General features: G+C 41.1%; 1 protein-coding gene across 3 annotated transcripts; it reads left to right on the top strand.

The window, feature by feature from the left end:
- The first annotated feature begins 115 nt into the window (after positions 1–115).
- On the top strand, positions 116–27447 carry tnni3k (TNNI3 interacting kinase). Of its 3 annotated transcripts, XM_079505231.1 has the most exons (25): positions 116–234; positions 622–730; positions 932–1017; positions 1634–1731; positions 2096–2206; positions 2644–2742; positions 10489–10627; positions 11076–11220; positions 11310–11414; positions 11538–11632; positions 12003–12155; positions 13578–13661; positions 14100–14156; positions 14342–14434; positions 14541–14598; positions 15358–15552; positions 16830–16934; positions 17128–17180; positions 18935–18987; positions 21229–21361; positions 22172–22281; positions 24451–24510; positions 25603–25772; positions 26734–26813; positions 27345–27447. In XM_079505231.1, the coding sequence occupies exons 1-25, from the start codon at positions 195–197 to the stop codon at positions 27422–27424; spliced, it is 2511 nt and encodes an 836-aa protein (XP_079361357.1). In that variant the 5' UTR covers positions 116–194; the 3' UTR covers positions 27425–27447. The 3 variants fall into 3 exon arrangements, with proteins under 3 accessions (XP_079361357.1, XP_079361358.1, XP_079361359.1); XM_079505232.1 differs by lacking the exon at positions 12003–12155; XM_079505233.1 differs by lacking the exons at positions 26734–26813; positions 27345–27447 and having other exon boundaries at positions 22172–22286; positions 25603–25741.
- The last annotated feature ends 345 nt before the right edge of the window (positions 27448–27792 follow it).

Below are 27792 nucleotides of genomic sequence, written 5' to 3'. Positions count from 1 at the left end.
CTTGCATACAAAGGGAGATCAGTTGTCAGTTGTCAGGCATTCCACTCAAAGATGTTTATTTTTAGCCTCAGAAATGATCCCCCCCCACTTTATCTTGCCCTACAGTATTGTGGCAGAGGGAGAGAGATTGTATTACCGCTTTACTCTGGTTAACAAAACTATACAACACATGCAGAAAGAGAAGGACTCTCTCAATGGGGAATTACAAATCGAGACCAACTCAGACATGCACAGGTAATGGTTTAGCATCAATGTGGTTAAGTGGTCTAGATTTATCTTTGGCCAAATCTCAGGGCCTGTTGGCAAAGTTTGCGCGGAAGAGGGTAGAATGGGTTCACTTTCTGTTGCCACCATTCGCTTATATGTGTGCCGATTGTTTTAACAAGCCTGGCATAAATAGTATAGTTACTAAATATGTCTGATTCAGGTGTACAGGTTAAATACAGTGCTGTATTTTTACTGTATAAACTATCTTTAAACAAAATGCGTGAGCCTTTAATTAACAGTGTTTCTACTGTTAATCACCATGCTAAATTTACCATGGCTGCATGTATTCTGACACCTTGTATGAATAGTATTGACAATGTAATTATGGCTAACCCTTATGTTATGGCTGTGAAGACGAATGGAAGAAGAAAGTGAGTGAATCGTACTCTGTGATCATCGAGAAGCTAGAAGATGACCTCCGCATCGAGGAGACCAAGCTGGCGGAGCTCAAACATGCTTTCAGGTGAGAATACAAGCATCATTTTCAACCATAGCCTGTGGAATCATGAAGTAATTTCATCCAAAATGAGGAAAGGCGGAATGAGCGTTCCTCAGTACATAATCCACTCACATATTTTATTTCTGAGCAGGGGAGAGCTTTGAATGCGGCAGACGGATGTTAATGCAAACAGAAGATGTTGATTTTATTCTTTCTTTGGCTCAGCTCTGATGAAGCGTTCCAGAAGGTGAATCTGAGCTACCGGACAGAGAGTGGGCTGTCCTTGTTGCATCTCTGCTGTGTGTGTGGAGGTATGTGACAGAGAGTGGGCTGTCCTTGTTGCATCTCTGCTGTGTGTGTGGAGGTATGCACGACCTATTAATAACCTCTTACCAAAACATCAGGGGGAGAAAGGATTAGATTGACTAAATTGTCCACTGCAGTGAAAATGTTCCCTTTGCTTCTTCAACCCTCTATTACTAAAATACAAAAGTACATTCCGTACAATACAACAAATCCAGCAGTGTACTGGTAAAACTTAAAAGCTGCAATGAGCGAATTGTCAGTTTGCAGTGTAATGGCATTGGATGCTTTTATTCTTCAGTGAAGTGATACTGTATTTAGAGTTCACAGATTAGGTTTATTCCTTGTACAGATTGCTATTGACTCTTGTGACTGTGCCCTCTGCTGGATGGTGACGGCTCAAACACAATGAATTAGAAAGTGATTAAAATGTGCACAAAAGTAGACATTTCAAACAAATGTATCAATTCTGCCCTGCTTACTTTTTACTCCATGGGTTTCGGTCCCTATAACACACACTAGTCGGTTGTTGCTATGCTGTATTGACGTAAATTATTTTTCACTAAACTTGTTATGTTACACCTGATGCTGTCCTGTGGTTCAATGCATTATGTTCTTGTGCAGCGAACAAGTCTCACATTCGGAGTCTAATGCTGAAAGGCTTGCGTCCCTCCAGACTGACCAGGAATGGCTTCACTGCTCTTCACTTGGCAGCCTATAAGGTGAAAGAACACTTTAAACCTTTATTAAAAAAATGGGTTTGTTTTTAGTGCCTTCAAATTAACATCTTCCATCGATCTGCATATCGTGCTTGGGATGGTGTGATTTGTCATCTGAAGACCTTCCTAACTTTTGCCACATGGTGGAGTGCAAGCTGCACACAACTATTTGTGAATACGCTTGATACACAGGGCATTTTAGGTATGGGAACATTTGTGAGTCATTGTATTTTAGGGAATGGCACAATGCTGCATATGGGAATATTCCCATAATTAATCATGATAATGTGGGTATGAGCATGACTGGAGGACGAACAGTGAAAGGTATGGTGTGTCTGAAGCTGACTTTTAATCCCATGTCCTTCAGGACAATGCTGAGCAACTGACAGCACTGCTTCATGGAGGTTCAGACATCCAACAGGTGGGCTATGGTGCCCTCACTGCCCTGCACATTGCTACAGCGGCTGGGCACCTTGAGGTGAGAACTGATCCTGCTTAAAAAAACAAGAATCTGACGATTAGTTTTTATCACCATATGCAGCACCCTTTATGTTATGGTTCGAGTCTGACAGCTCCATCTTGTCTCACGTACATGTCTTTTCTCTCTGCCCCCTTGGTTTACTGTCTTTCTACACTGAAATAAAGTAGAATAAATTATATCTTCTCTAATGGTGCGTTCTCACGGGAAGACGCAACGGCGCAAAGACGCGTTGTGAGTTGATTTGGAGCAGCTACATGTATCATTGCGTCTTTGCAACGTCATGTCGCTGGCTTCCATTGACAACGAAAGGTACACTGCGTCGTTGCGTCTGCCCGCTGTGATCGATTTTTACGATCACAGCAATACATTTTGATTGCCGATAAAAAGAATAAACGGCAGAAAAAGCTTTGACATTTTTTTGTCATTTTGTTCAGGGAGTGGACATACTCCTACAACATGGAGCTTATGTTAATGTCCAGGATGCTGTGTTCTTCACCCCACTGCATATTGCTGCTTACTATGGCTACGAGCAGGTACTCACCCACACCACGTCCACCTGACATCCACCTAGTGTTACTATGACTATGAGCAGGTAGCCAGGTACTCACCCACACCACGTCCACGTGACATCCACCTAGTGTTACTATGACTATGAGCAGGTAGCCAGGTACTCACCCACACCACGTCCACCTGACATCCACCTAGTGTTACTATGACTATGAGCAGGTAGCCAGGTACTCACCCACACCACGTCCACCTGACATCCACCTAGTGTTACTATGACTATGAGCAGGTAGCCAGGTACTCACCCACACCACGTCCACCTGACATCCAGCTAGTGTTACTATGACTATGAGCAGGTAGCCAGGTACTCACCCACACCACGTCCACCTGACATCCACCTAGTGTTACTATGACTATGAGCAGGTAGCCAGGTACTCACCCACACCACGTCCACCTGACATCCACCTAGTGTTACTATGACTATGAGCAGGTAGCCAGGTACTCACCCACACCACGTCCACCTGACATCCACCTAGTGTTACTATGACTATGAGCAGGTAGCCAGGTACTCACCCACACCACGTCCACCTGACATCCACCTAGTGTTACTATGACTATGAGCAGGTAGCCAGGTACTCACCCACACCACGTCCACCTGACATCCACCTAGTGTTACTATGGCTACGAGCAGGTAGCCAGGTACTCACCCACACCACGTCCACCTGACATCCACCTAGTGTTACTATGACTATGAGCAGGTAGCCAGGTACTCACCCACACCACGTCCACCTGACATCCACCTAGTGTTACTATGACTATGAGCAGGTAGCCAGGTACTCACCCACACCACGTCCACCTGACATCCACCTAGTGTTACTATGACTATGAGCAGGTAGCCATGCAGGTACTCAACTACACCTGACATATCAGATCAGTCAGATAACATACTTCTCACATGTCATCATAGCACTGCCACTGTAATAGAATATGTTCAGATAGTACCAAATTGATGACATTTCCTTTGAATCTACTTCCTTTGAATCTACAGTTGGAGTCCATCGATATTGTCCTTTTCTTTTTGCTGAGGTTTGCGTGATCTGCGCAAAAGGACAGTTAACCCATTTTGGGCGGGAACCCCTTTTGGTGTTTTAAACATTATGTTATAATTTAGCTATTGAAAAATAGCAGATCTACAAGCTCATAGCGCGCTACGAGCTTGTAGGTCTGCTATTTTTGAAAAATCGTGAAAATATTTATTTCAGAAAACTGGAGGATTTTTTTTTTTTTTTTTCAACAATATATTTATTTTCCTTTTTACACACAAATGACAATACACATATACAAAAAACAACAATGAACAGTACAAGACAATTACTGATATAAAGAAAGCAAAACAACAATAACCAAAAACAACAAAACAAAACAAAAAACAACAACAACAACAGCACTACTCCTCTTCAGCTCCATCCATTAGATGTGACAAATTATTGTTCTTTATGTATCTCATAAAACGGCCCCACACCTCCTGAAACATTTCTTGTTTGTCCTTAAGAATGTATGCAATCTTTTCCAAAGGTAGACATAAAGACAATTCTCTGAACCACTGTGTAATACTTGGTTTGTCCGGCCTCTTCCAGGTCAATGCTATCACTCTCTTAGCTTGTAAAAGACATATATCTATAAACATTTGTTCATTACGCTTTATCTTGTGTCCCTCCGGATATAGACCGAGCAGGAAGAACTTTGGTTCTGGTACAATATTTATTGACAAAATCTTCTGTATTTCCTGCCCGACCTTCCCCCAAAACTCAATCAATTTTGGACAGGACCATAGACAGTGGAACAATGTGCCTCTATCTTCACCGCATCTGGTGCATACATCTGGAATATTACAATTATACTTATTAAGTTTCACTGGTGTAATGTACACTCTCATAAGCCAATTGTATTGTAGAAGTTTTAGACGAGTATTCCCAGTCTGGGATTGAGCTTGTGCACAAGCCGTACTCCATTGTTCCACTGTTAAATCCTCCTGAATATCTGTTCTCCAGGCATTAAGCCTATCTTCCGAGGATTCCGGAGAAAAGTCAACCAATAGGGCGTAGAAATCTGATATTAACCCCCTTCCGAATGGGTCATTAACCAAAGCTTTCTCCAGCACAGACATGGATGGGGCCAGCATGGATTGCCCCAGATTAGTTCTAATAAAGTCCCTCAGTTGCAGATATTTAAAGAAGTGTTTGCGAGGGATATCATATTTAATGACCAGTTCCTCAAACGAGAGCATACTCCCCCGACCCCTCTCAAATACATCCCTTAATTGACCTATTCCCCTATCAGCCCACAATTTAAACCCCCCATCAGCTCTACCTGGCACAAATTGATTATTACCCCATATTGGGCTGAAGCGAGAGAGACGTGGATGTTCTCCCAAAAATATATTAACCTCATGCCAGACTTCAATCATTGTTTTAACTATAGGATTGCTTGTAATTCTTTTTAGGTTTTTACAAGTATCTGAGTAAATATAAAGGGGGAGTGGTAACTTCAAGGAGCTTGATTCCACATCTTTCCATGCCGGCGCCGCATCCGTTGTAAAGTAGAACATTAGTGTTCTCAATTGAGCTGCCCAAAAATACCACAGCAAGTTAGGACACTGTAATCCTCCCCTATCATAGGGTAGATAAAGTAAGGACAATCTAAGTCTAGGACGTCTATTGTTCCAAATAAAGTTGGTAAACAATTTCCTGGTTCTAGAAAAGAAGTTTGGTGGAGGTGACAAGGGTACGTTCTGAAATAAATACAATAGCTTGGGAAGTACATTCATTTTGAGTATATTAATTCTGCCGATCAAAGATATTGAAAGACTTGACCATCTATTAATTGAATTTTCGATTGTGGCTAAAATTGGGTCATAATTGGCATTCACAACCTCTTCCAACCTTGGCACGATTTGGATTCCCAAATAAGTAAAGGCATTTACTGGTCTGAAGTGACGAACATGACCGGGAGGGTTTGATCTTTCTTCCGAGTTCAGAAGCATAATGGATGACTTAGAGTTGTTTACTTTGTAGCCAGATATGCGACCATACGAAGTTATTAGATCCAGAATAGCTGGGACAGATATCTCCAAATTTTTCAGGAATAATATTACATCATCAGCATATAAAGATATGCGGTGCTCTAGATTTTCTATATTAATACCTGTAATTAGTGTATGTTCCCTTACAGCAATTGCAAATGGTTCAATTGCGATCAAAAATAAGAGTGGTGATAAAGGGCATCCCTGTCTACAGCCTCTATGGATCCTAATCGGTCTAGATATATTATTGTTGGTTAGTATTTCTGCATATGGATCGTTATACAACAGTCTTACCCATTTACAAAAGTTCTCCCCCAAGCCAAATCGACCAAGAAGCTCGAATAGAAACGGCCACTCTACGCGGTCGAAAGCTTTTTCCCCATCGAGAGATAAAAAGGCTGTATCTGGCGCCCCCTCCTGGACATGCAATAAATCCAATACTCTCCTTACATTGTGAAAACCCTGGCGGGCCACCATGAACCCATTCTGGTCCTCATCTATAATTTCAGGTAGAATAAGTTCTAGTCTCTTTGCAAGTATTTTGCAAAGTATCTTAAGATCAGAATTTAAGAGGCTGATTGGACGCATATTTTCGCATCTATCATTTGATTTACCAGGTTTTGGCAAAAGTATAATGAGGGCTCCTCTCAAAGTGGGAGGCAATACTCCCTCTTCAAAAGATTCAGTATACATGTCCAAGAGGGGTCTCGCCAATCTGCCCGCAAATCTTTTATAAATGTCCATCGGCAGACCATCAGGCCCTGCAGCTTTTCCAGACTTCATATTACTCATTGCCTCCAAAATCTCACCAATACTCACATCTGCCCCCAGCTTTTTACTGTCTTCCTCTCGAATTTTAGGAATATTAATTCCATCCAAAAAGGAGCTCTCAACTACATCTTCTTGATTTGTCTCGGAGCTATATAATTTACCATAATAATCTCTAAATGCCTCGCAAATTTGGATAGGGTCTTCTATCGTCTCCCCAACATCATTTTTTAACATGTTGATTGCTCTTTCAGTTTGCATTTGTTTAATGCGCCAGGCTAGAACCCTGCCAGACTTCTCACCCTGGTCAAAGATAGTTTGTTTGAGCTTTAACAAATTAGCTGCTGCTTTGGAAGCGGATATTTCATTATATTGTGCACGTAATAATAATATTTCCTGATGTAATTTAGGACAAGGCTTCTTAAAGTAAGAACCTTCCATAGCTTTAATTTTTGATTCCAGTAATATAACTTTTTGTTTGTTTTTCTTTGTTTTGGAGCTCGTAAAATTTATAATCTGTCCCCTAATAAAAGCCTTAAATGCTTCCCACCTTATAGTTGCCGATGTTTCATCCGTATTTGTAGCAAAATAGGTGTCTATTTGTTCTTCCAAAAAAGTTATCAGCTCAGGGTCCTGGAGCCATCTCTGCTCAAACCTCCACTTAGGGGGGTCCCGCATCCGACCTGGGTCTACATAAATCAAACTATTAGGAGCATGATCTGAAATTAGGATACTATCATACACACAGTCCTTAACTCTATTTACAAGACTTGCAGAAACCAGAAATAAATCAATTCTACTGTACGTTTTGTATGTACTAGAATAGCATGAGTATGCAGATACACCAGGGTTTCTATCTCTCCATATGTCTCTAAGATTTAAGTCTTTGGAAAACTGGTGAATAACTTCCCTACTTTTAGAGTGAGTTTTGTCTGAATGAGTAGATCTATCTTCAGTAGGATTAGGGGTCACATTCCAGTCCCCCGCTATCAGATAATGACCCCCAAGAGATGTCAATAATATAAATAAGTTACTGAAAAACTTTGGGTCATCATTGTTCGGTGCGTAGATATTTACCAAAATAAGACACTCTGCAAAAAGATTACCTTGAATTATCAAATATCGCCCCATTTTATCGGCAATTACCTTAGTAACATTAAATGGGATAGATTTGTGTATAAGAGTCATGACCCCCCTAGCCTGGGAAGTGAAAGGTGCTGAAAACACCTCCCCTCGCCATCTTTTCCTAATCCTAATATCCTCATTCAGTATCAAATGCGTTTCCTGGAGAAAGACAATACTCGAGTGGATATCTTTTAACCTTCCCATCACCTGCTTAACCTTTTTGATTTTTTGTAAACCCCTACAATTCCATGAAGTGAATTTAACCTCCAATTCTCTAGCCATAATCACATATCTCAAATGACTTTTCTGAACCTGAATTTAGAGCAGTGCCTTCAACAAACAAATAAACACATAACATGAAAACAAAGGCTGCGACAGTGAGCCTGAAAAACAAAAACCCCAAAACCCCTGAGCCCATCGAGTAGGCTTGCCCCCCCCCCCCTGCTTCCCACTTCAAAAAGGTTAAAGACCACTCCACACAATGTGAGGAATGACCCAGCATCACCATTCGCCTCGTGATAAACTCTCCCTCCCCCAATATAAGTGAAAACAGAATTTAAACCATAGTATTAGACCTTGAGCAGAAAATAAAAAATAAATAAAAAAAAAATATTTTTTTTTACAACCGATGTTTAATCTTTTCCCTTCCCCCATCTCTCTTTTTTTTTTTTAAATATATAATATAATTATACTTTATTTTTTAATAAATTATTTTTTGTATAATAATACTGTATATACACATGCACATACACGCACATGCATGCATATACATACATGTGCACACACAACCCTTAGTAGTGAACTATCCAAAAACATAGTTTTCCTGGTTTTATTAAATCCCCCCCCCCCCCACCCATTGCCTTCTTTTAAATTTAGATTGTGTATTTAATGTAAAACGAAATATAAATGTGTACCAAAAGAGTACACTATTCTGCAATCTATCCCTTCAAAGTTGTGCCATGAAAGCCCTGTGGCAGGGGACACTACACAAAATGCTATACTATAAATCCGGGTGTAGTACCGGAGGGTACCAGCAGTGGTGCTCCCTCAAAATTAAGATGACCCTTAGGTCTGTACAATGATCCGGAACTGAAATACAAAACCGGGACCCAGATGCATCATGGGAAATTGAGTCCCGTGCCGAGACACGGTACTATAGTGTCATCATTTATCCCCAATTACTATAATAAGTACAAACCACACGATCTAGTTATAGGATAATAATAATATAAAGCTTCCCCAACCAAAAAACAACATCAGCCTGAACCATAAACAAAGACGGGGAGAAAAAAAGAACCCCCACGGCCCCCAACATATTAGCCTTCAGCTAACAGTAGCTCCAAGATAACAACAAGCTAGCATATCATTCAAAACAAATCGAGACACTAAAACCAAAACATTTAACGTCATTCAGAGTACAACTCAGTATAAAATAATATCGCGTGCCGAGCACAACTATGATCTGAACATATCAAAATTATATCACGGTTTACTGTATAGAAAAAAATACATTAAAGGGATATATAAAAAGTTCTGTGCCCCGTGTTGGTTTAGCTGCCTCGGGCTAGCTAGCTAGCCAGCCTACCTCACATCCTCACTTCTCCGCGGCTCCACTGCTGACTGCTCCAGACACGTCTTTTATTCGTCGAATAAAGTCATCCACGTCCGCTGGTTTGTCAAAGGACTGAGTTTTGTTTTTATATGTCACCAATAACCTAGCTGGAAACATTATTCCTTGACGTAGCCCAGGGATCTCTCGAAGTTTTTGTCGGACAGAGTCAAAAACTTTTTGCTGCTTGCGCACCTCATCGGTTAAATCGGGATAAAGTTTTATAGATGTATCCCCGTGCTTGATTTGGCCCTTGGTTCGAGCAGCCCTCATCACCTTCACCTTGTCTAGTCTATTGTCCAGGAATTTCATGATGAGAGTCCTCGGAGGAGCGTTGTCTTCTCTTCTCGGCCCAATCCTGTGGGCCACTTCAATGGTTAGCTTCGACGTTAAGTCCAATGTTTTTACCAGCCACTGCTCGAGAAAGTCACAAGCATCAGAACCCTCTGTCTTCTCTGGCAAATTTACCAATCTCACATTGGATCTTCTGGACCTTGTTTCTCCGCTCAGAACCTTTAGCTCCATTTGCTTGTACTTCTTTTCCAGGTCCTGGACCTTAGCCTGTAAGCTAGCAACAATGTCCTCAGTGCCAGAGATGCGAGTCTCCGCACCCTTGACTCGTTCTTTGCAATCTCCGACCTCTTTCTTCATACCTTCAATCGCCGACATGACTGAATCTAACTTTTGTGAGAATTCGGATTTCATCTCCTTGATAGCCTCGAGAATAGAGCAACTTGCACTCTCTGAGCGACGGCCCGTGTCTTCCCCCTCAGCTCCCGAGCTCTCAGCCCCAGCCATGTTGCTAGCATTAGCTTCCCCGCTTTCCTTGGACCCAGCAGAACCAAAGCTCAACTTGGCTTGGTTTTTGCCACCTCGTTTGGGCATTCTTTTGTTATTCATCATCAGGTTGCTTAAATAAAACTGCTCACTTTTCCATTAGTCTGTTTTTTTTGTTAAATAATTTGTAACAAGCTGCGGAGTTGAGAGACACACGTCCGTCTAGCTTGCCGCCATCTTCAAAACTGGAGGATTTAGAAGGATTTTTTTTAAATTTTGAGGTCAGGCCTAAATGGGTCAAATGATAAGGGACAATATCGGTGGCACCTAACTGTACTTATAATAACTTATGTCCCCATTGTCATTCATTAAAAACTCTCTCTCTCTCTTTCTCTCTCTCTCTTTCTCTCTCAGGTGACGAGGCTGCTGTTGAAGTTTGGGGCTGATGTGAACGTGACTGGTGAGGTGGGTGACAGGCCGTTACACCTGGCTGCTGCCAAGGGGTTCCTGGGAATTGTCAAAATGCTGATGGCAGACGGGAGCAAGATCGACGGTGAGGGTTTGAATTCACAAACAAAACAAACAGTGTTTTATTTTAAGTCCCAAAACCAAGAATCCATTGGATGTTTGGCTGAGAGAAAGGAATGAGACTCAGAGACCAGCTAGGAGTATAGCTGGTTATCTCACAGCAACATTTTGCCTGTCCTTTTTAGAGCACTTGTGCCCCATTTGTGGGTTGCGGAGAAATCTTTATGGATCCCTTTATTTTTTGTTTCCTACATTTTGTTTTTAATTATTATTTCAAAACATTTAAAAAAAATAATTTCATGAAGAAGTTACATTGAGAAGTTTTACATTTTCGTTATAGAGGGAAGGACGGTATAACGTATTAAGGCTTATTAGCCAGGGTTAAACTGATTTTGATGCTATACTATGCTGGGGACCCCTGGAATCCCCTCAAGAACCAGTACAGTAAGTGATGTTTGTACCCGTCCCTCTAGTCAATGCTCAGGACAATGAGGACCATGCCCCTCTCCACTTCTGTGCCCGGTTTGGTCATCTTGAGGTGGTACGCTTTCTCCTGCAGGGTAACTGGCATGTCCATCCTCACTCTGTCAACATCTACGGAGACACTCCACTACATTTGTACGTATTTCATATGTTCTCGAAATGCCTGAGTGCTATGCAAATCAGAGACTTTTGGGAGATGATATCAAATTGATGTGTTTCTGTAGGGCCTGTTATAATGGTAAATTCGAGGCGGTGAAGGAGATTGTTCAGCTATCTGGCACAGACAGCCTAACAAAGGAAAACATATTCAGCGAAACAGCATTTCACAGGTATTTCTGTTTAAATATTTGCAACTTTTCATGTAGCACAGATTTCTTTGAGTTTACTCAAACAATGATACTAGGAAATGAAAACCGATCGTCTGAGGTAATGTGTATATTTGTGTCACACAGCGCCTGCACTTATGGTAAAAACCTGGAGATGGTTAAGTTCTTGTTGAACCAAAATACAATGAGCATTAACCACCAAGGGAGGGATGGACATACAGGTATGTATTTATATGTCTTGTAAATCACAGTAATCACTGGTTATCAGCGTGGTGTCCGCATAGCAGTGTGACATGTCTGCTACTTTTGAAACTTAAAAAAAAATATTTAAACCTGAGGAGGATTCTAAAAAGCTTTGTGAAAAGGTTTATGAATAATAATAATAATAATAATAATAATACGGTAATTATTATTATAATGTAATTGCTATACAGGTATATAACAACAACAACTAATGTGACACAGATGCTGTCCTTGCTTGAAAGGTGTAACAAATATATAGGTCTTAACCCTTAACAGGTTTAAATGGGTTAAGTGGTTAACTTGCACGGTCGCTATGTGACCAGTTGTGATATAATACCTCTACTGTAGGTCTTCACAGTGCCTGTTTCCATGGTCACATCCGTCTGGTGCAGTTCCTGCTGGACAACGGGGCAGACATGAACCTGGTGGCCTGCGACCCCAGCAGGTCCAGCGGGGAGAATAAGGATGAGCAGACCTGTCTGATGTGGGCCTATGAGAAAGGTCTGATGATCAATACTGTCTGATGTGGGCCTATGAGAAAGGTCTGATGACCATACTGTCTGATGTGGGCCTATGAGAAAGGTCTGATGATCAATACTGTCTGATGTGGGCCTATGAGAAAGCTCTGATGATCATACTGTCTGATGTGGGCCTATGAGAAAGGTCTGATGATCATGTTGTCTGATGTGGGCCTATGAGAAAGGTCTGATGATCATACTGTATGGCAGTTGTGTAGGAAGTAAAGTAAAGTACTTTACTTTTATTTTTATTTTTTAAGAAGAGTGAAAGTAACAATGCCACAATGTAGTAATACTTTCTTACAATTAACAGCCCTGTATTAAAACTTTTACTTGAGTAACAGTATAAAAGTATTGGCATCAAAATATACTTGAAGGATAATTTCGGACTAGAAGGCTTTCTTACCTTTATTTGTAGTTGTTACGTCCCCACCAAAGAGGTCCAGGTGTTATTTTGTGCAAAAACCCATTATTGGCTATTTCCCCTACCATAAGCCCTCAATGGGGCATTGGGTTTTCTTGAAAATATATATTTCTTTTTTATTATTTTGATTTATTTCCAATAATGGGTTTTTGTACAAAATAACACCTGGACCTCTTTGGTGGGGACGTAACAACTACAAATAAAGGTGAGAAAGCCTTCTAGTCCGAAATTGTCCTTTTAAGAACCACTGCTATATTCCACGTAGACCGTACTGACAATGACATTATTTCAACCTAGTGCTTCTCAAAATTTTTTATTTCAAGGACACCCATAATTCTTGAGTTACAGACCTGTAATGAACCCCCTCAAGGAAACCTGATGATCCCTGGACACTACTTTGAGAACCACCGCAAAATGACAATCTTTGGTGTAATTTAATTGTCTTACATCTTTTCTAGGAAACATTAGGCAGAGACTTTAAATGGCTTGTGATAAGCTTTTAAAAGCAATCAGTCTCATCCCTTTGGATCAATTCAATGGATCAAAATAAATTAAAATAAAATTTGATTATGATATAGTGCATTGAGTCATTGTGGACAGAGGGACATTCAAACACACATCCTTATTTTAATAATTTAGTTTCACAATTGCTTCGTGTGCTCACTTAACAGCTACATACATACATACATACATACATACATACATACATACATACATACATACATACATACATACATACATACATACATACATACATACATACATACAAGGTATGCCATCTGGTGGCTAATGAACCAAACACATTCTCAGAAGTTGAAGCAGTTTTAAAAGACCCACTTTTAGGCCAGTGCAACAGATCATGCTTTTGCCTTTTTTTAAACCTTACCCATTTTAACCAAATACATACATACGGTTTGGGTGTCCTTGACATGAGAATGTTTGAGAATCTCTGGGCCTCTAACCTCATGTGTTATATCCTAGGCCATGATTCCATTGTCACATTACTGAAACACTACAAAGGACCCGTTGACTCCCCCTGCAATGAGTACTCCCAGCCTGGAGGCGGTAAGTCACCCTGTAGCTGTCGTCATATGGATCAGTTGCCACTTAAACATACGTGTAACGGAGCAGCGCCACAATCCATTCAATTAGTGTGGATTAGTGTGGATACGTACTCTAGTCTACACAGCATGTCTGTAGGGCTGCAACTATAGATTATTGTCTTAGCAATTATTCTATTGGTTAGTTTTAAATTAATTCAATAATCAAGAAGCACGTTTTAGATGAATTTGTCTGATTGAACACTTACTGTAAGCCCTATTCTTTACTTCATCGCACAGCACTGTTGCACAAAGATAACAGATCTACAAGCTCACAACGCATCACGGATATTTTCCCTATTTTTTAAAACATTGGAAGGAAAAAAATAATAATTGAATAGATTAGTTTGAATAACTGTTGCACGTCATACATGTACAGTATGTTCATTTGGCTGTCTTTCAGATGGATCCTACGTGTCTGTGCCATCTCCCCTGGGCAAGATCAAAAGCATGACTAAAGGTAATGAAGAGTGGTAAAGCTCAAAGCGTTATTTGTTGCACTTAAAATGCCTGTCAGCTGGTATGACGTACTGTACACTCTCTGTTGCCAAGGGATGGAACATACTGTAGCTACTGTTGCTGACAATGTCATTCACTGCTGTCCCCCGACATTAAATAACTTCTGAAATATGATCCAATTTGCAGAGAAAGCTGACGTTCTGCTACTCAGAGCCAGCCTTCCATCCCATTTCCACCTACAGCTGTCTGACCTGGAGTTCAATGAGATCATTGGCTCAGGTAAATCAAGCTAGCCTCGCCATCTCTGAGTTTTTCTCAGCCGACATGCTTCCTCACCAGATCCTCTTTTTACTTAACGTCACATCTGCTTTCACCTTCTCTTTAGGCTCTTTTGGAAAGGTCTATAGAGGCAAGTGCCGGAACAAAGTTGTCGCCATAAAACGGTAATCAGAACTTTTGACGCATCTAAAGATACGTTATATCAGGGGTTCCCAAACTGTGGTGCGTGCACCCCTTGTGGTGCGCGAACGCCCTCTAGGCAGGGGATGCGTGACATGAAAAGGGTAATGGCGGTTTTATGGTGTTATTTAGCACAAATGGCAAAATCCGGTAAACCACTATTGTAAGGAGATGTATAGAGCAGCTGCGGGAGTATACAGCAGCTGCAGTTCTCTCAGTGCAGTGTGATTATTTGCCATAATCATATTAAAATGCAACCAGACTTTGTGTTGGGGGGTGTATCAGCTAGGTCAGGAGGTAGCAGGGGTGTACGGCCAAAAACGTTTATGGACTGCTGCGTTATATCATTGCTGTTGGGCAGAAACAATGTACCTCCATATTTCATATTCTTTTTGTTTTTCTACAAGAGTCGAGAAAATAGCCGACCTGCAAGCTCGCATCATGATGTGACGCATTGTGAGCTTGTCGATCTGCTTTTCTTTTTACATTTTTTGACAATTTGGAAAATTGTGCAAAATATATTTTAGTATAGATTTGAACGAATAAAAAGTATTAACAAGAGCTTGTGACTAGATAATACCTACATTGGACTGGAAGTTGGAACACAGGTTCTTTTTTGATCATGTCCTGAAAAGTAACAGTGTTGGACACAAGGTTTCTGCCCGACAGCGACGATATTTACACCACCACATCCCTGAAGAAATGAAGTCACTCAGTCATTAATGTCATCTTGCCCTGTCTAGCTATCGAGCCAACACATTTTGCTCCAAGTCAGACGTGGACATGTTCTGCAGAGAAGTGTCCATCCTATGTCGCCTCAACCACCCCTGTGTCATCCAGTTCGTTGGTGCGTGCCTGGATGACCCCAGCCAGTTTGCCATTGTCACCCAGTATATCTCTGGAGGATCTCTGTTCTCCCTGCTTCATGAGCAGAAAAGGTGTTTGTTTGTATATGGGCTGTTTGGATATGTTACAAATACGATGACATGGGAAATATCTTATGTAATTTACGGTGTTACCTTAAATGTGACTCTTACCATTTTGAATTACTGGAAGGAGGAAAAGGAATCGCACACTAATGTACTGTAGATGCCAAATGGATTCATTTGGCTGATGTTTTTGCCGATCTGTTCATCTAGGTCTCAATTCAACGTACACGTCTTCGTTAAGACATACAACTGTCAGTTTTGGTCATAGTCTGTAAACAAAATCACTTCCATTAACTCTTTCATATGAAGATATATACTCTCTACCCTGTGCTCCCCCAGGGCAGGACGAATCCACAGAGCGCTGCCTTGTAGTTGCGGTGCCGCTTGACTCCGCAATCATGTCTATACATTTTTTTTTAATCATTTTTATCCCACGATTTTGCAACCCATTTTCTTCACCCAGTGTCAATTATCTAATGTAATCCTGGTCGCTACACTTCCTCTACCAACCTGGGGGGACGATGACGACGACGACGACTGACCTCATGCTTCCCTTTTTGCATGAGGAGTCCAAACGCGCGGAAGGAACTCGTTATTCCGACCAGTTCCTTCCCCTCCATCAGGCGCCCCGGCTGGCCAGGGGGAGGTAGTTTAGAGACCAGGATTACTGCATGTTTTTGTGAGGGTACCTACCCTAGGGGACACGGGGAGAACATGCAAACTCCACACAGAAAGGCCCTTTCACCAATCATGTCTATACTTGGCCCTCTCCTTTTTACACCAAATCTCTTCGCTACAACTAGCTAATTAAATCTACAAGCTCACAACGTGTCGAATTGCGATGCGCTTATAGATCTGCCATTTCTGCCAAATGTTCACCTTTTATGACATGAACAGAAACAAGATGCTAGGGTTAATGTGGTTAAATCGACAAAAAGTTCCTCTGAATGTACTTATTGGCATGGGAGGGAACAATCAACTGCAACGTTACTCGGTGTCAAATAAGCCCATGTTTACATGACCCAATCCCAGTGACACATGTCTGATGTCTCTCTATCAGCCTCTTCATCTATAATGTCTCGCACACCAATCTGTTTCCCCTTTTTTTTGGTCGGGGCTCACCATTGATCCTTATGAAGCGTTCCACTAACTGCACGCCCAGGTGCTGCTGTCTTATAGACTGTCCTATTGATCTGTGTTAAGTGGCTGTGGGGTGGTGATTGGCAGGGACCATTGATCCGGCCACTAAGTGGCCCCCACTCCTTTAATGATGTGTCAATGGACAGGCTGATCGACCTGCAGTCCAAGCTCATCATTGCCATCGACGTGGCCAAGGGCATGGAGTACCTGCATAACCTCACGCAACCAATCATCCACAGAGACCTCAACAGGTAAGGCACAAGACATAATGGGGATAGGGGTCACTATAAAATCGTTTTTCTGTGCCTTTTTTGAAGAAACCTATAATTGTCGGCAACAGAGCCTTTCATAATTATGACAGTTATACTGTCAAAGTGACAAATGCCAATGGTGATAAATATAATAACTGTTATTTTGGTAACGATTACATGCGTTCCCTTTCAGTCATAATATTCTGCTCTATGAGGACGGACATGCAGTGGTGGCTGATTTTGGAGGTACGGTACGGGTTTATTACAGCGTTTTTAATGCCTTAGAACAAAAGGGTATGTTCGCTGCCTGATTCCAATTTCTTTTCCTGGTACATTTCTACTTGACATGATCATCGAATGCATACAGGAAATGTTTGTCACAGTTCCAGTTTCCTGGATGATGTGGCTTTGACCCATGTGCTCCTTGCTATCAGCTGTACGAGTTTTGTGTGCAGAGGACGTTGTTCTGTAGTCATTGTAACTAAGTGAGCCTGGATTGGGTTGTTACATACAGTCCTCTATAGCCTATTTCTGAGAAGTTGTTCGGTTATTTGGCGATGGTATAGCCGAGCCCCGACCGGCCCTGGAGCAAGCAGATTAAAGAGACTAATACGCACAGTTGTGAACTAAATGTTCCAATAATAGCTTATATTTGATGAACTCAAACGTGCATTTTATAGGGTTTTTATTAATTAATATTAATCATAAACACTTACAACATACATTCACACGTTCTGTTCACACGTCCCCCAACGCAAGATGAATTCAGTACCCTGGAGCTCTGTCCTATTGGTCTGTGGTTCTACCCTGCTCTGTTGGTCAGGAATTCTAGCTATCATTTAAACACTCTAAACCGTCCCAGAATCAGCCCCGTCTTGGTAAAGCTTAGCTTCCTTGATGGTTTTCAGACTTAGTTCAGTGATATGTGTATCACTGAGTATGTGTGTGTGTATCACACATTGTGTGGTTTTAAATCTACCTTTTCATTAATTAATTGTCATTAATCAATCGATCGGGAGACAAGAAACACAGATAACACTTGGTTACAATCTAAACATCATATTACATCAATTATGAATAATGCACAATTCTATATAGCATTTATACGCACCGCTGGCATCTGCCTGCTACATGTAGCGGTTCGTTCGATGGTATTTTGAATCTGGTCCAATATTGTGCTACACAGAATAGTTAATGCAAGCCCTGACCGAAGTCACACCTCCATGCTAACACTTACAGCCAATCAGAAGCCACAGGACCATCCTTCCTGCCCTCTCTCTGAGAGGACAGTTTGGCTGACTTTAGGTTAGATTAAACTGTCTATTATTATTATAGGTATTATTATTTAGGCTTTTTACCCATCCGATATATGATGGGTTATTTGAACACATTAAACAATTGAAAAGGAATTAAAGATTAAAGTTACTTCATCCCATTGACATGTGCCCTGAGTTGACTTCTCCTGTGAGCCATAAATGGCTTCTCTCACAGCAGGAAAGTGACAAGATCCCAACCCCCTCCTTGCTCTGCGAAGCATAGTAAGAAGTGGCTTGGTATTTATGACCCCGCAGGCACTTTTTACCTCACGAGCGTGCAGTAATTATCTCTTGTTTGGAAATACATTCAGACCCCATAAGCCACTATATTTTCTCCCCAACTTCTGAGAATGAATCTTGCATACCCATAAATAACTCGACAGAAGTAATGTGATGGTTTGTAAAGCTGGCTGGAATTGTCACTGTGTAGAACTCATGAATACAACAGTAACTGTATTCAAAAACAGCGCATGACCTGCTCATGCATGCCATATCATCTCCCTGCTCTGTGCGTGCGTGCGTGCGTGCGTGTGCGTGCGGGTGTGTGTGTGTGTCTCTCCCACGTCTTTGTCATTCTCATCTATTTTCAAAGCACTGTCTAATCAAGCGTAAATGCCATAAGATTAACTTTGAAAGTAAACGGGTTTACTTTGTGTTATTAAATGTTCTCTTGCTTCTGTGCAGAATCCAGGTTTCTGCAGTCTGTTCAGGTGGACAACATGACCAAGCAGCCTGGGGTTAGTCCGTGCTCTGTGTCTCTTTAAAGCTGACTTATGTAACGCCTTTAACACACACACTGAGTAAAACCATCAGGTATGTCAAAGTAAAGTCAGAGACTGACTTTGACAGCACATTGCAGTGCTACGTATCTCTGTGGGTGGCGCATGGCACTAAACATCGGCAGGGTGAGAGGCCCTGTTTTTCCCACCTGTACTAAAAACGTCTGCGCCGCCCGTACTGTAATTAGCCCGACTTATGCTCTGTCGCACGGCAGTGCCGCGCGCCGAAAACAGCCGACCTACAAGCTCATCAGGTTTTGCGTCCGCGGCACCTCGAGAGCTTGTAGGTTGGCCGTTTCAGCCGCACGACACCGTCATGCGACAGAGCATATTTCAGGCCCTGGATAAAAGCATTGCGTATATCACTATTATAGCCCTGGCTGGAGCTCCCTGCCATCAATTACCGTCCGCTGAGAAAACTGCCCTCATGCAAATAGTGTCTCGGTGTGTGCTGAGTCATCAGCACCCAGAGTGCTTGGCCTAGCAGTCTAGTGTTAAGTGTGTTACGTCCTCTGGGTACAGCCTGTTCTGAGCAACCAGTTATTCTCGCTGGAGTACAGTGTTTTACAACGGTAATTGGCTGTGAGCGTGTGCACACGTGTGTGTGTGTGTGTGTGGGTGTACGTACTGTACACGGGATGTGTGATTGATGAATTTTATGTTTCGTATTGATTTGTTTTGAGGGTTTATGGTATATAATGTGATTTTGTGTGTTTTAAGCAATGATTCCTCGCAGTCGTAATTTAATTTGGCTGTGTGTGTGTGTGTGTGTGTGTGTGTGTGTGTGTGTGTGTGTGTGCGTGTGCGTGTGCGTGCATGTGTGTGTACTTGTATTACTACACTTGTGTAGTAATACAAGTAGTACAAGTATAGTATAGTGGAATTGGAATTCTTTAGCCTAGTAATTGTGAGGAAAATGTTCCTGTCCTCTCAAGAGATTTTATGGTTTAAAAAAATATTGTTATAAAAATTATTATAACATATCGTTGATGTCGGGAGAAACCACCTAACTCAATGTTTGAAGTTTTAGATTTCTTTTCGCATAATGAAAACCCTTACGTGTGTGCTGGTAAAACATATTGAACCAATGAAAAGTAGTAAAAAGCGCTTTGGACAAACTTCTTAATCTTAACTTCATTGAACCCTCAAAATGTCTGCTAAAGCAACTAACTCCACCAACTCTCCCCCTCTCATGCAAGTAATTGACAATATATAAAGTCACAACACCAACTTTGATGAGGCAGTATGCTTTGTTTTCAAAACATAAGGTTTTCTTCATTTCCTGAAAAAGAAAAATATATATTTTTTCATTTCCTGAAAAAACAATATTTTGGAGTTGGATAGTGTTTTGCCGACAGCAGAGATATTCAGGTTAGGACTACGCATTTAGAGGTTAGGTTTAGGGGTTGGGGTTATACTGCCGTATAGCGGGTAGCACACTTCGGAAAATAGTCGTTCTACATACAAGCTACTAGCTCACAATAACACATTGTGAGCTTACCAAGGTTCATGTTTTAGGTTGTTATTAGAGAAACTAAGATGAGTGTTATTTTTTTTTTTAATTTGCTGCTTTCTTTCGTTTTAGGGATTTTAGCTGTTTTTGACAGGGGGCGGGGGCATTCGAGCATGGGGCTAAATATGTATTTTTTTACAACGTTTTATAGCGATTTATTTTTTTATTATTTACTATAGTCCTAATAAACCCCAGGAAATTTCATCTGCACATAAAAGATCACAGGATCTACTGAATGTGTCAAACTGACATTGAGCCTATAACACACAGTGTGGCTTCCCCCCAATAGGCTACCTTCACATTCAGTAGATCCTGTGATTTTTTTTGTGGCCAGATGTAATTTCCTGGGGTTTATTAGGACTATAGTAAATAATACAAAAATAAATCGCCATAATATTTTGTAAAAAAATACATATTTAGCCCCATGCTCGAATGCCCCCGCCCCCCCTGTCAAAAACAGCTAAAATCCCTAAAACGAAAGAAAGCAGCAAATGAAAAAAAAATAACACTCATCTTTTACTTTCTCTAATAACAACCTAGAACACGAACCTTGGTTGAAAAAAACTAAAGTTGTCCTTTAATGTAGATCAAGCTATAGATAGGTAGAAATGTCCGACATTACCTACAATATTATCATTCTCACAAGTATAGTAATATAAATGGTGTGTGTGCGTGTACGTGTGTAGAACCTGCGATGGATGGCTCCAGAGGTGTTCACCCAGTGCACCCGCTATACAGTCAAGGCAGACATGTTCAGCTACGCCCTCTGCCTGTGGGAGCTGCTGACAGGAGAGATACCATTTTCTCACTTGAAACCTGGTAATTCTTCTAGTCATTTATTGATCAATGACTTGAATTAAATGACACAGTACGTAATAACAACTGTAACTAGAGACTCTGCCAAATGCCAACCTATTTCCCTTGTAGAAAATATAATATTAACATTTACTTTTTTCATTATTCTCTGTAGATTAACGGTACAGCCGAAAATTATTAATTCATTTTCAACTAACATCGCACAGGATCTACTGTCATGCGATAGAGTACACTGTAAATTAATCTTTAGCAGTTGGAAAATAATTTCAGTGGAGAATAACCTAGTGGTTCTCAAAGTTGGGTCCAGTGATCCTCAGGGGTCCTTGATCGATTTAGTTTAGGATTGATTCTGTAACTCAGAGAATGTACAAATGTAAATTGTTCCATTTCTACTCTCCCAAAGAGTTAAAAGAACACTGCAGATTTTACAGTTTACAACTTAGGCATTTAGCAGATGTTCCTATCCAGAGCGACTTACATTAAGCAAGGTAAACAAGTACATCATTACTAATTAATGCAGAGAGAGTAGTGTAGTAGTGCCTCAAACTAGGATCACATTTAAACCAAGAACGTAGGCTCAGTTAAATTACTTTTTAAACTTGTGGTCAAGAAACAAACTAAAACAAGCTTAAGTCACAAAAAACGAGAACAAATGAAATGACCACGGTCAATCTGCATGGTCGTCATAACAAGGTCAAGTGCACATTTTACAGTGTAGATTGGGTCCCAGAGATAAAGCGTTATATCGAACGAGGGGTCTGTGAATTTAAATAGGTTGAGAATCACTGATCTATCCCTCTCTGCTCCTACCAGCGGCAGCAGCAGCAGACATGGCGTACCATCACGTCCGGCCTCCTGTAGGCTACTCCATCCCCAAGCCCATCTCTGCTCTCCTACTGAGGGGCTGGAACTCCAGTCCAGAGGTACTGTACGTGTCCTATTGTCCTATTTCACCTCCATCCATAATATTTAATGTAGACACATGTTACTTTTTTATGTGTGAATAAAATGATGTTTTTTCAATCCGTATGGCATCGGTAGAGTATTGAGGTGGTTGTATTTGGTCTCCCTGCTCTTCTATTGAGACATTTAGATCCTGTGTTTCTGGTTTGACATGAAGGTCAACTTTTTTTTTTGGCTCCATTAGATAATTGTCAGCATTGCACAGGAGACCCGGGTTCAAATCTAGGGGAGAACAGCAAAGTTACATAGTGCAGTCGCATTGTGCAGCTTTAACTTATTAGAAGTGGAAAGTAAAACATTTAGACTGGGATGAAACAACCGCTTACAAAGCTTATGAAGTTAGCCAATACCCTGTTTTCCCAATGCAATCTTACGGAAGCAGTACTGCACATGTGGACCGTGGACGGGGGTTGACTGGCCACAGGCTGACTAAATAAGCAATTTAAGGTGGATTAAAGCGGTTGTTTCACCCCGCTCTAAATGTTTTACTTTGAGGTTCCAAAACGGGGCTAGGTTAGAATCAATCTAAAGCAGATATTTTAAAAAATGTAATAGATTATATTTATTTTATTACAACAATCCAACTCCCCCTTTTTTTATATACTCTAATATGACAGCAAAAATAGCAGATCTACAAGCTCACTTCATGTCTGGCTGAGTCAGCTGCCAGCATAATGACGTGTTTAGTTGTGTTTAGTGAGTGAGTGAATGCTGACTCGGCTGCTAGCATAAGCAGGTGTACTGCATTAATGAATGGGACAGGCCCACAGTATTCCCAGGATGCCACATTGAAGCGTGGCAGCACATTTATCAGTACACATGAACTTTACTGTACGAGTACGATGCCCCTCCCTCTGCATCAGCCCGCTATGTACAGTACATAATAGGCTTGCCGTGTTTATCATGTCTCATTAGAAGCGTCGTTAGACAACCAGGCGTGCTGGCACATTCTGCTACCCCCCTCCTCGTCGTATGCTTCTGGCCTCGTTGTTTGCCATGGCTGGTTGGTTGCCAGCCAACTGCCTCTGTGGAGGTCATGGATGCACCCCCCTCTGGGCTTCGTCTCTGCCCTGCTGGTGTCCCACTGCCCTGTTCCCCACTGTCCCAGGGTGTAAAGGTGTGTCAGGAGATCCAGTATTTTTCAATGAGAGACCAGTTACAGTATATTGTCTCTGTCTGGCATTCATTTACAAAACAGAATTTATCACGGTTATCTTTGGCAGCAGCTATCACGGGAATTTATAATGCACATATGTCCCCTGAGGCCCTCCCTAGGTGCTACCTGTTTGGTACAGCGATTTGCTAAGGGTACATTGTGCCACACTGACTGCAGGCACAGTCATATAATTAAAGACACCACAATTGTACATGGATGTTATTTCAGAGGTGAATTATTCACAGTAGACTGAAGAAGATGGTTTATGTACGGTAATGAGAGAAGGTTCCATTACGTCAATTGAAAATAAAAGCCCTTTGAGGAGTATTCTTTAAATAAATGCTTTATTGTGGACCTTGTATGTTTTGTATTCATTAAAAGCAGTACACAAACAGACCTTGGCCATTGTTGTCAGCAGATGTGATGTATAATTGAACCGCTCCAAGGTGGCAGTGTTTGTTCTTTTACACAGGGAGAGACGAGATCTAAAGGTCTGCTTCTGCTTTTGAAGCACAGCTCACCTTTGCTTCCTGTGTGGGTGGACTAGAATGAGTGCACAGTGATAGGGAGGACACAGGTGTTTGTGTGTGTGTGTGTGTGTGTGTGTGTGTGTGTGTGTGTGTGTGTGTGTGTGTGTGTGTGTGTGTGTGTGTGTGTGTGTGTGTGTGTGTGTGTGTGTGTGTGTGTGTGTGTGTGTGTGTGTGTGTGTGTGTGTGTGTGTGTGTGTGTGTGTGTGTGTCCGTTTTAGGCCTAATTAATACTTATTGCGATGCGACACACAATGCGACACATTGACAGCTTGTAGATCTCCTATTTTTGGTGAGCAAGTATATCTTATATATATATATATATATATATATATATATATATATCACTTTAGGGGAACATCTCATTAGTGCTATAGTCTAACAGAGTTATTTTTTTACTTGAACCTTACCAGAAATAATGGTGACATCTGCTTTCTCCATTTTAGGATAGACCAGAGTTCTCTGAGGTGGTTTCCGACCTGGAGGAATGTCTGTGTAATTTTGAGGTATTGTTTTATGATGAGATCTTTATTCTATCCAGCGAGGGAAATGCAGTCGCCAAAGACCGTAAAGCAGTTAAAATACTTTGCATGGTAAAAAAAAAGAAAGTACTGTACATACAGCATGATGGAAACACCATTGGTAAGTTGGCAAAAATGTGTTTGGTAACATTTTAATTACTTTGGACAAAATGTAACGGCGAAATGCTCTATGTTTAGTGAATAATTAATCATGTGTTTCCATAGCAGTGCGGTAGGTTCTTAAAGGCAGGAATTACAAAATGTTGTAAGTTATGGATAGGTGTTGAGGAATGGACACAGTAGTGAGTGAGTGGAAGGCACCATCTGTATGTCTGTGTGTGGGTTGTATTCTCTACCAGTGGTGGCAAAAGTACTCAGTACTCAGTTACTGTACCACAATGTAGAAATACAAGTAAAAGTCTTGCATTCAACATTTTAATTGAGTAAACTTGAAAACGTATCGGCATCAAAATACTTACAGAACCAAACATAAAACTAGTCATTATGCAGAATGGTCAATTTCAAAATCATATTATTGAATTGTAATTATTAAATGATTATTAATTGTAATGTTCTGCTGAGTAGTTAAAACGATAATAATACATTATAATCTAAATCTGCAAAGTAGCTAGTAACTTGTGGTACAGTATTTGCCTCTGAGATGTAGTGGAGTATAAATATTAAGTAACAAGAATGACTCAGTCATAATTGCCAGCTACAGCAAACTCTCGTTTATGAACCGCTTGTGTGCCGCAGCTTCTGCCTCAGCTTCTGCCTCAGCTCACAGCTTCACGTTGGGGCGTTCAGACTATGGGTTTTATGCCGTTCAGACTATGGGTTTTATGAGTAAGTCTCCCATTGGCTTAGGAGGCAGCCAATCATGACTAGGTCGCTACTAGAGGTAGATCAACATGTTGTCCAGACGCTTTGCAAGCAGCTGTCAAAAATACAAAATAATTATAAATAAATTCTAAAGTAAAATAGAAATACTCAAGTAAAGTAAAAGTAACTCCAAATCTTACTTAAGTCCATTACTTGAGTAAATGTACTTATTCCCCCACTGTTCTCCACCCACAGTTGATGTCTCCAGCCTCCAGTAACAGCAGTGGGTCCCTGTCCCCCTCCGCCTCCTCTGACAGCCTGGTCGGGCGGGGGGGACCCGGACGGAACCATGTGGCCGCGCTGCGCACTCGCTTTGAGCTGGAGTACGCTCTCAATACTCGTGCCTTCGCCATCTGGAGTCAAAGGTACCACCACACTAATTACATTCGGGCATATACACAATAAAATCCTCACCATTATTTATCCATTCAACCATAGCCTCTGCAGGACTGGGTTCAGTGAGTTGCTCAAGGGCAGCTAGATGGGACACTCCATGGGACTGTTCTATTACAGGACAGTTGCTCTTCCTCAAATTATGTACACAAATCTTCCACAAAGCAATTTTACTGAGGTTATTACACATACAGTAGTTCCCCCTTGCCTTGTAGTGCTGTGAAAACACAAAGTTAACATCTAGTGTTTCAACTAATTGTTTGTGACTCCAAGGACGTCATGTCCGGGCCTGTTCTAAAGGGTTCTGTGATAGCGATAGTGCACACATCCCTCCTTAATGCCATCACTATTGTTTGACCAGTAGACTGCACAACACTTGAGACACTTTACTGCATCTGTGAGGAGTGGAGTTGCTCGGATACAGGGCTGACAAATAAAGGGAAGCACATCTAATAAAACATGCATGGCACTCTGACTAAAGACTCCACTGGTGGCCTGCCCAAGGCTGTGTTTGTGTGTATGTGTGTGCGTCAGCTTGTGTGTGTGTCTTAACAATGTTCACAGACACGGTTACCTTGATCCCGGTCTCCAATTGCCTCTTTTAGAGGGTGGGGTTCTGTGTTGTGCTACTGTGGCATGTAGCCGTCAGAAATTCCTTGGCACCTGACCAAAGGCATCATCAATTTTGAATAGCCTATGTATTCCGCTGGAGAAAGTAAGTGCCCAGATATTGTATATCGGGCATAGGTCATCCTATATTAAACACAAGGGGACATTAGATATGGGATTTCTCCTGCCTAGTACTTAGCTTCACCTCATCTACTGTATCTGAATTAATTATGTGTAGTGATCAGCCCACCCTAACCAGAACACGGCCAGTACTGTTGTTGTAGTCAAGGATTTCTCATGTGAGACAATGTTGTTCATTTTCAGTGAGAGGGAGAACGCAACCCAAGGTCTGACTCTGGATGAAGTGAGGCGGAATATGCAGTTTCCACCTATTGACCGCAATGGTTTGTGTTGAAATGCATGTCCAGCTGATATATTATAATTTAATGATTTTAGAAAGCAAAGCTGTTAAGTGTGTCATTGTAAACATTGGGTTCCCTTGGAAGGCTTGGACTTCACAAAAGTGGATTCTCTTTAAGATTCTAAACTGACATAATGTATGTCAAATAATGTCAGAATATTATAGAATTTCCAAACTGCAGTACCCGCTGTCCGAGTACTTAACGCATTTACCGCCGGAATTAAACATTTACTTGAGTAAAAGTACAAAAGTATTGGTATCAAAATGTACTTAAAGTATATACCAGAAGTATTATGTACTCATTATGCAGAATGTCCCATTTCGCAAGCTTTCAAATATATGAATATAGCTTGTACATCGGCCATTTTCGATGTACAAGCTCACAATGCGAGTACTGAGTTAAGTGACATCAAAATAGTCAAGATTGTAAACTCATTTCTACTTCAACTACTGTGTAGATTGTAATTATTGGTAAATATATTTCATATTTCAAACTGTCATATCTCTTCCCCAGGCTATGTGTCTGATCCCATGAGCACCATGCGTTTCCGCTCCTCCTTCAGCAGCAACGGCAGCTTTGAGGACAGCAACTAACACTGTTATTATTGTTCTAAAAGGCTAAAACAATTATATTACATATATTTATTTACTGCTTCACAATAAGGTATACTGAATATTTCATGTACTGTAGGAATGCAGGTAAAAGTCAATGTTTGAAGTGGATTGTGTTGATATGAGATTAATTGAATCTGTATTTGAATTTCAAGTACAGATTAGTACAGTATGAGTTTCTAACATTTGTTCTATTCACCATTACTCTAGCAAAATAGCAATACTCTATTTGTTAATACTAGAGTATAAGTACAAATATTATTGCTGTGATTTTTTCTGTGTATATTGTAAATATTTGTGACATGGTACTTTATTTTTGTGGATAATTTCATATCGATTTCATATCGGCC

The sequence above is a fragment of the Electrona antarctica genome (genome assembly GCF_951216825.1).
Source record: "Electrona antarctica genome assembly, chromosome: 7".
Classification (NCBI taxonomy): Eukaryota; Metazoa; Chordata; class Actinopteri; order Myctophiformes; family Myctophidae; genus Electrona; species Electrona antarctica.
This window is presented reverse-complemented; position numbering and strand designations above follow the sequence as displayed.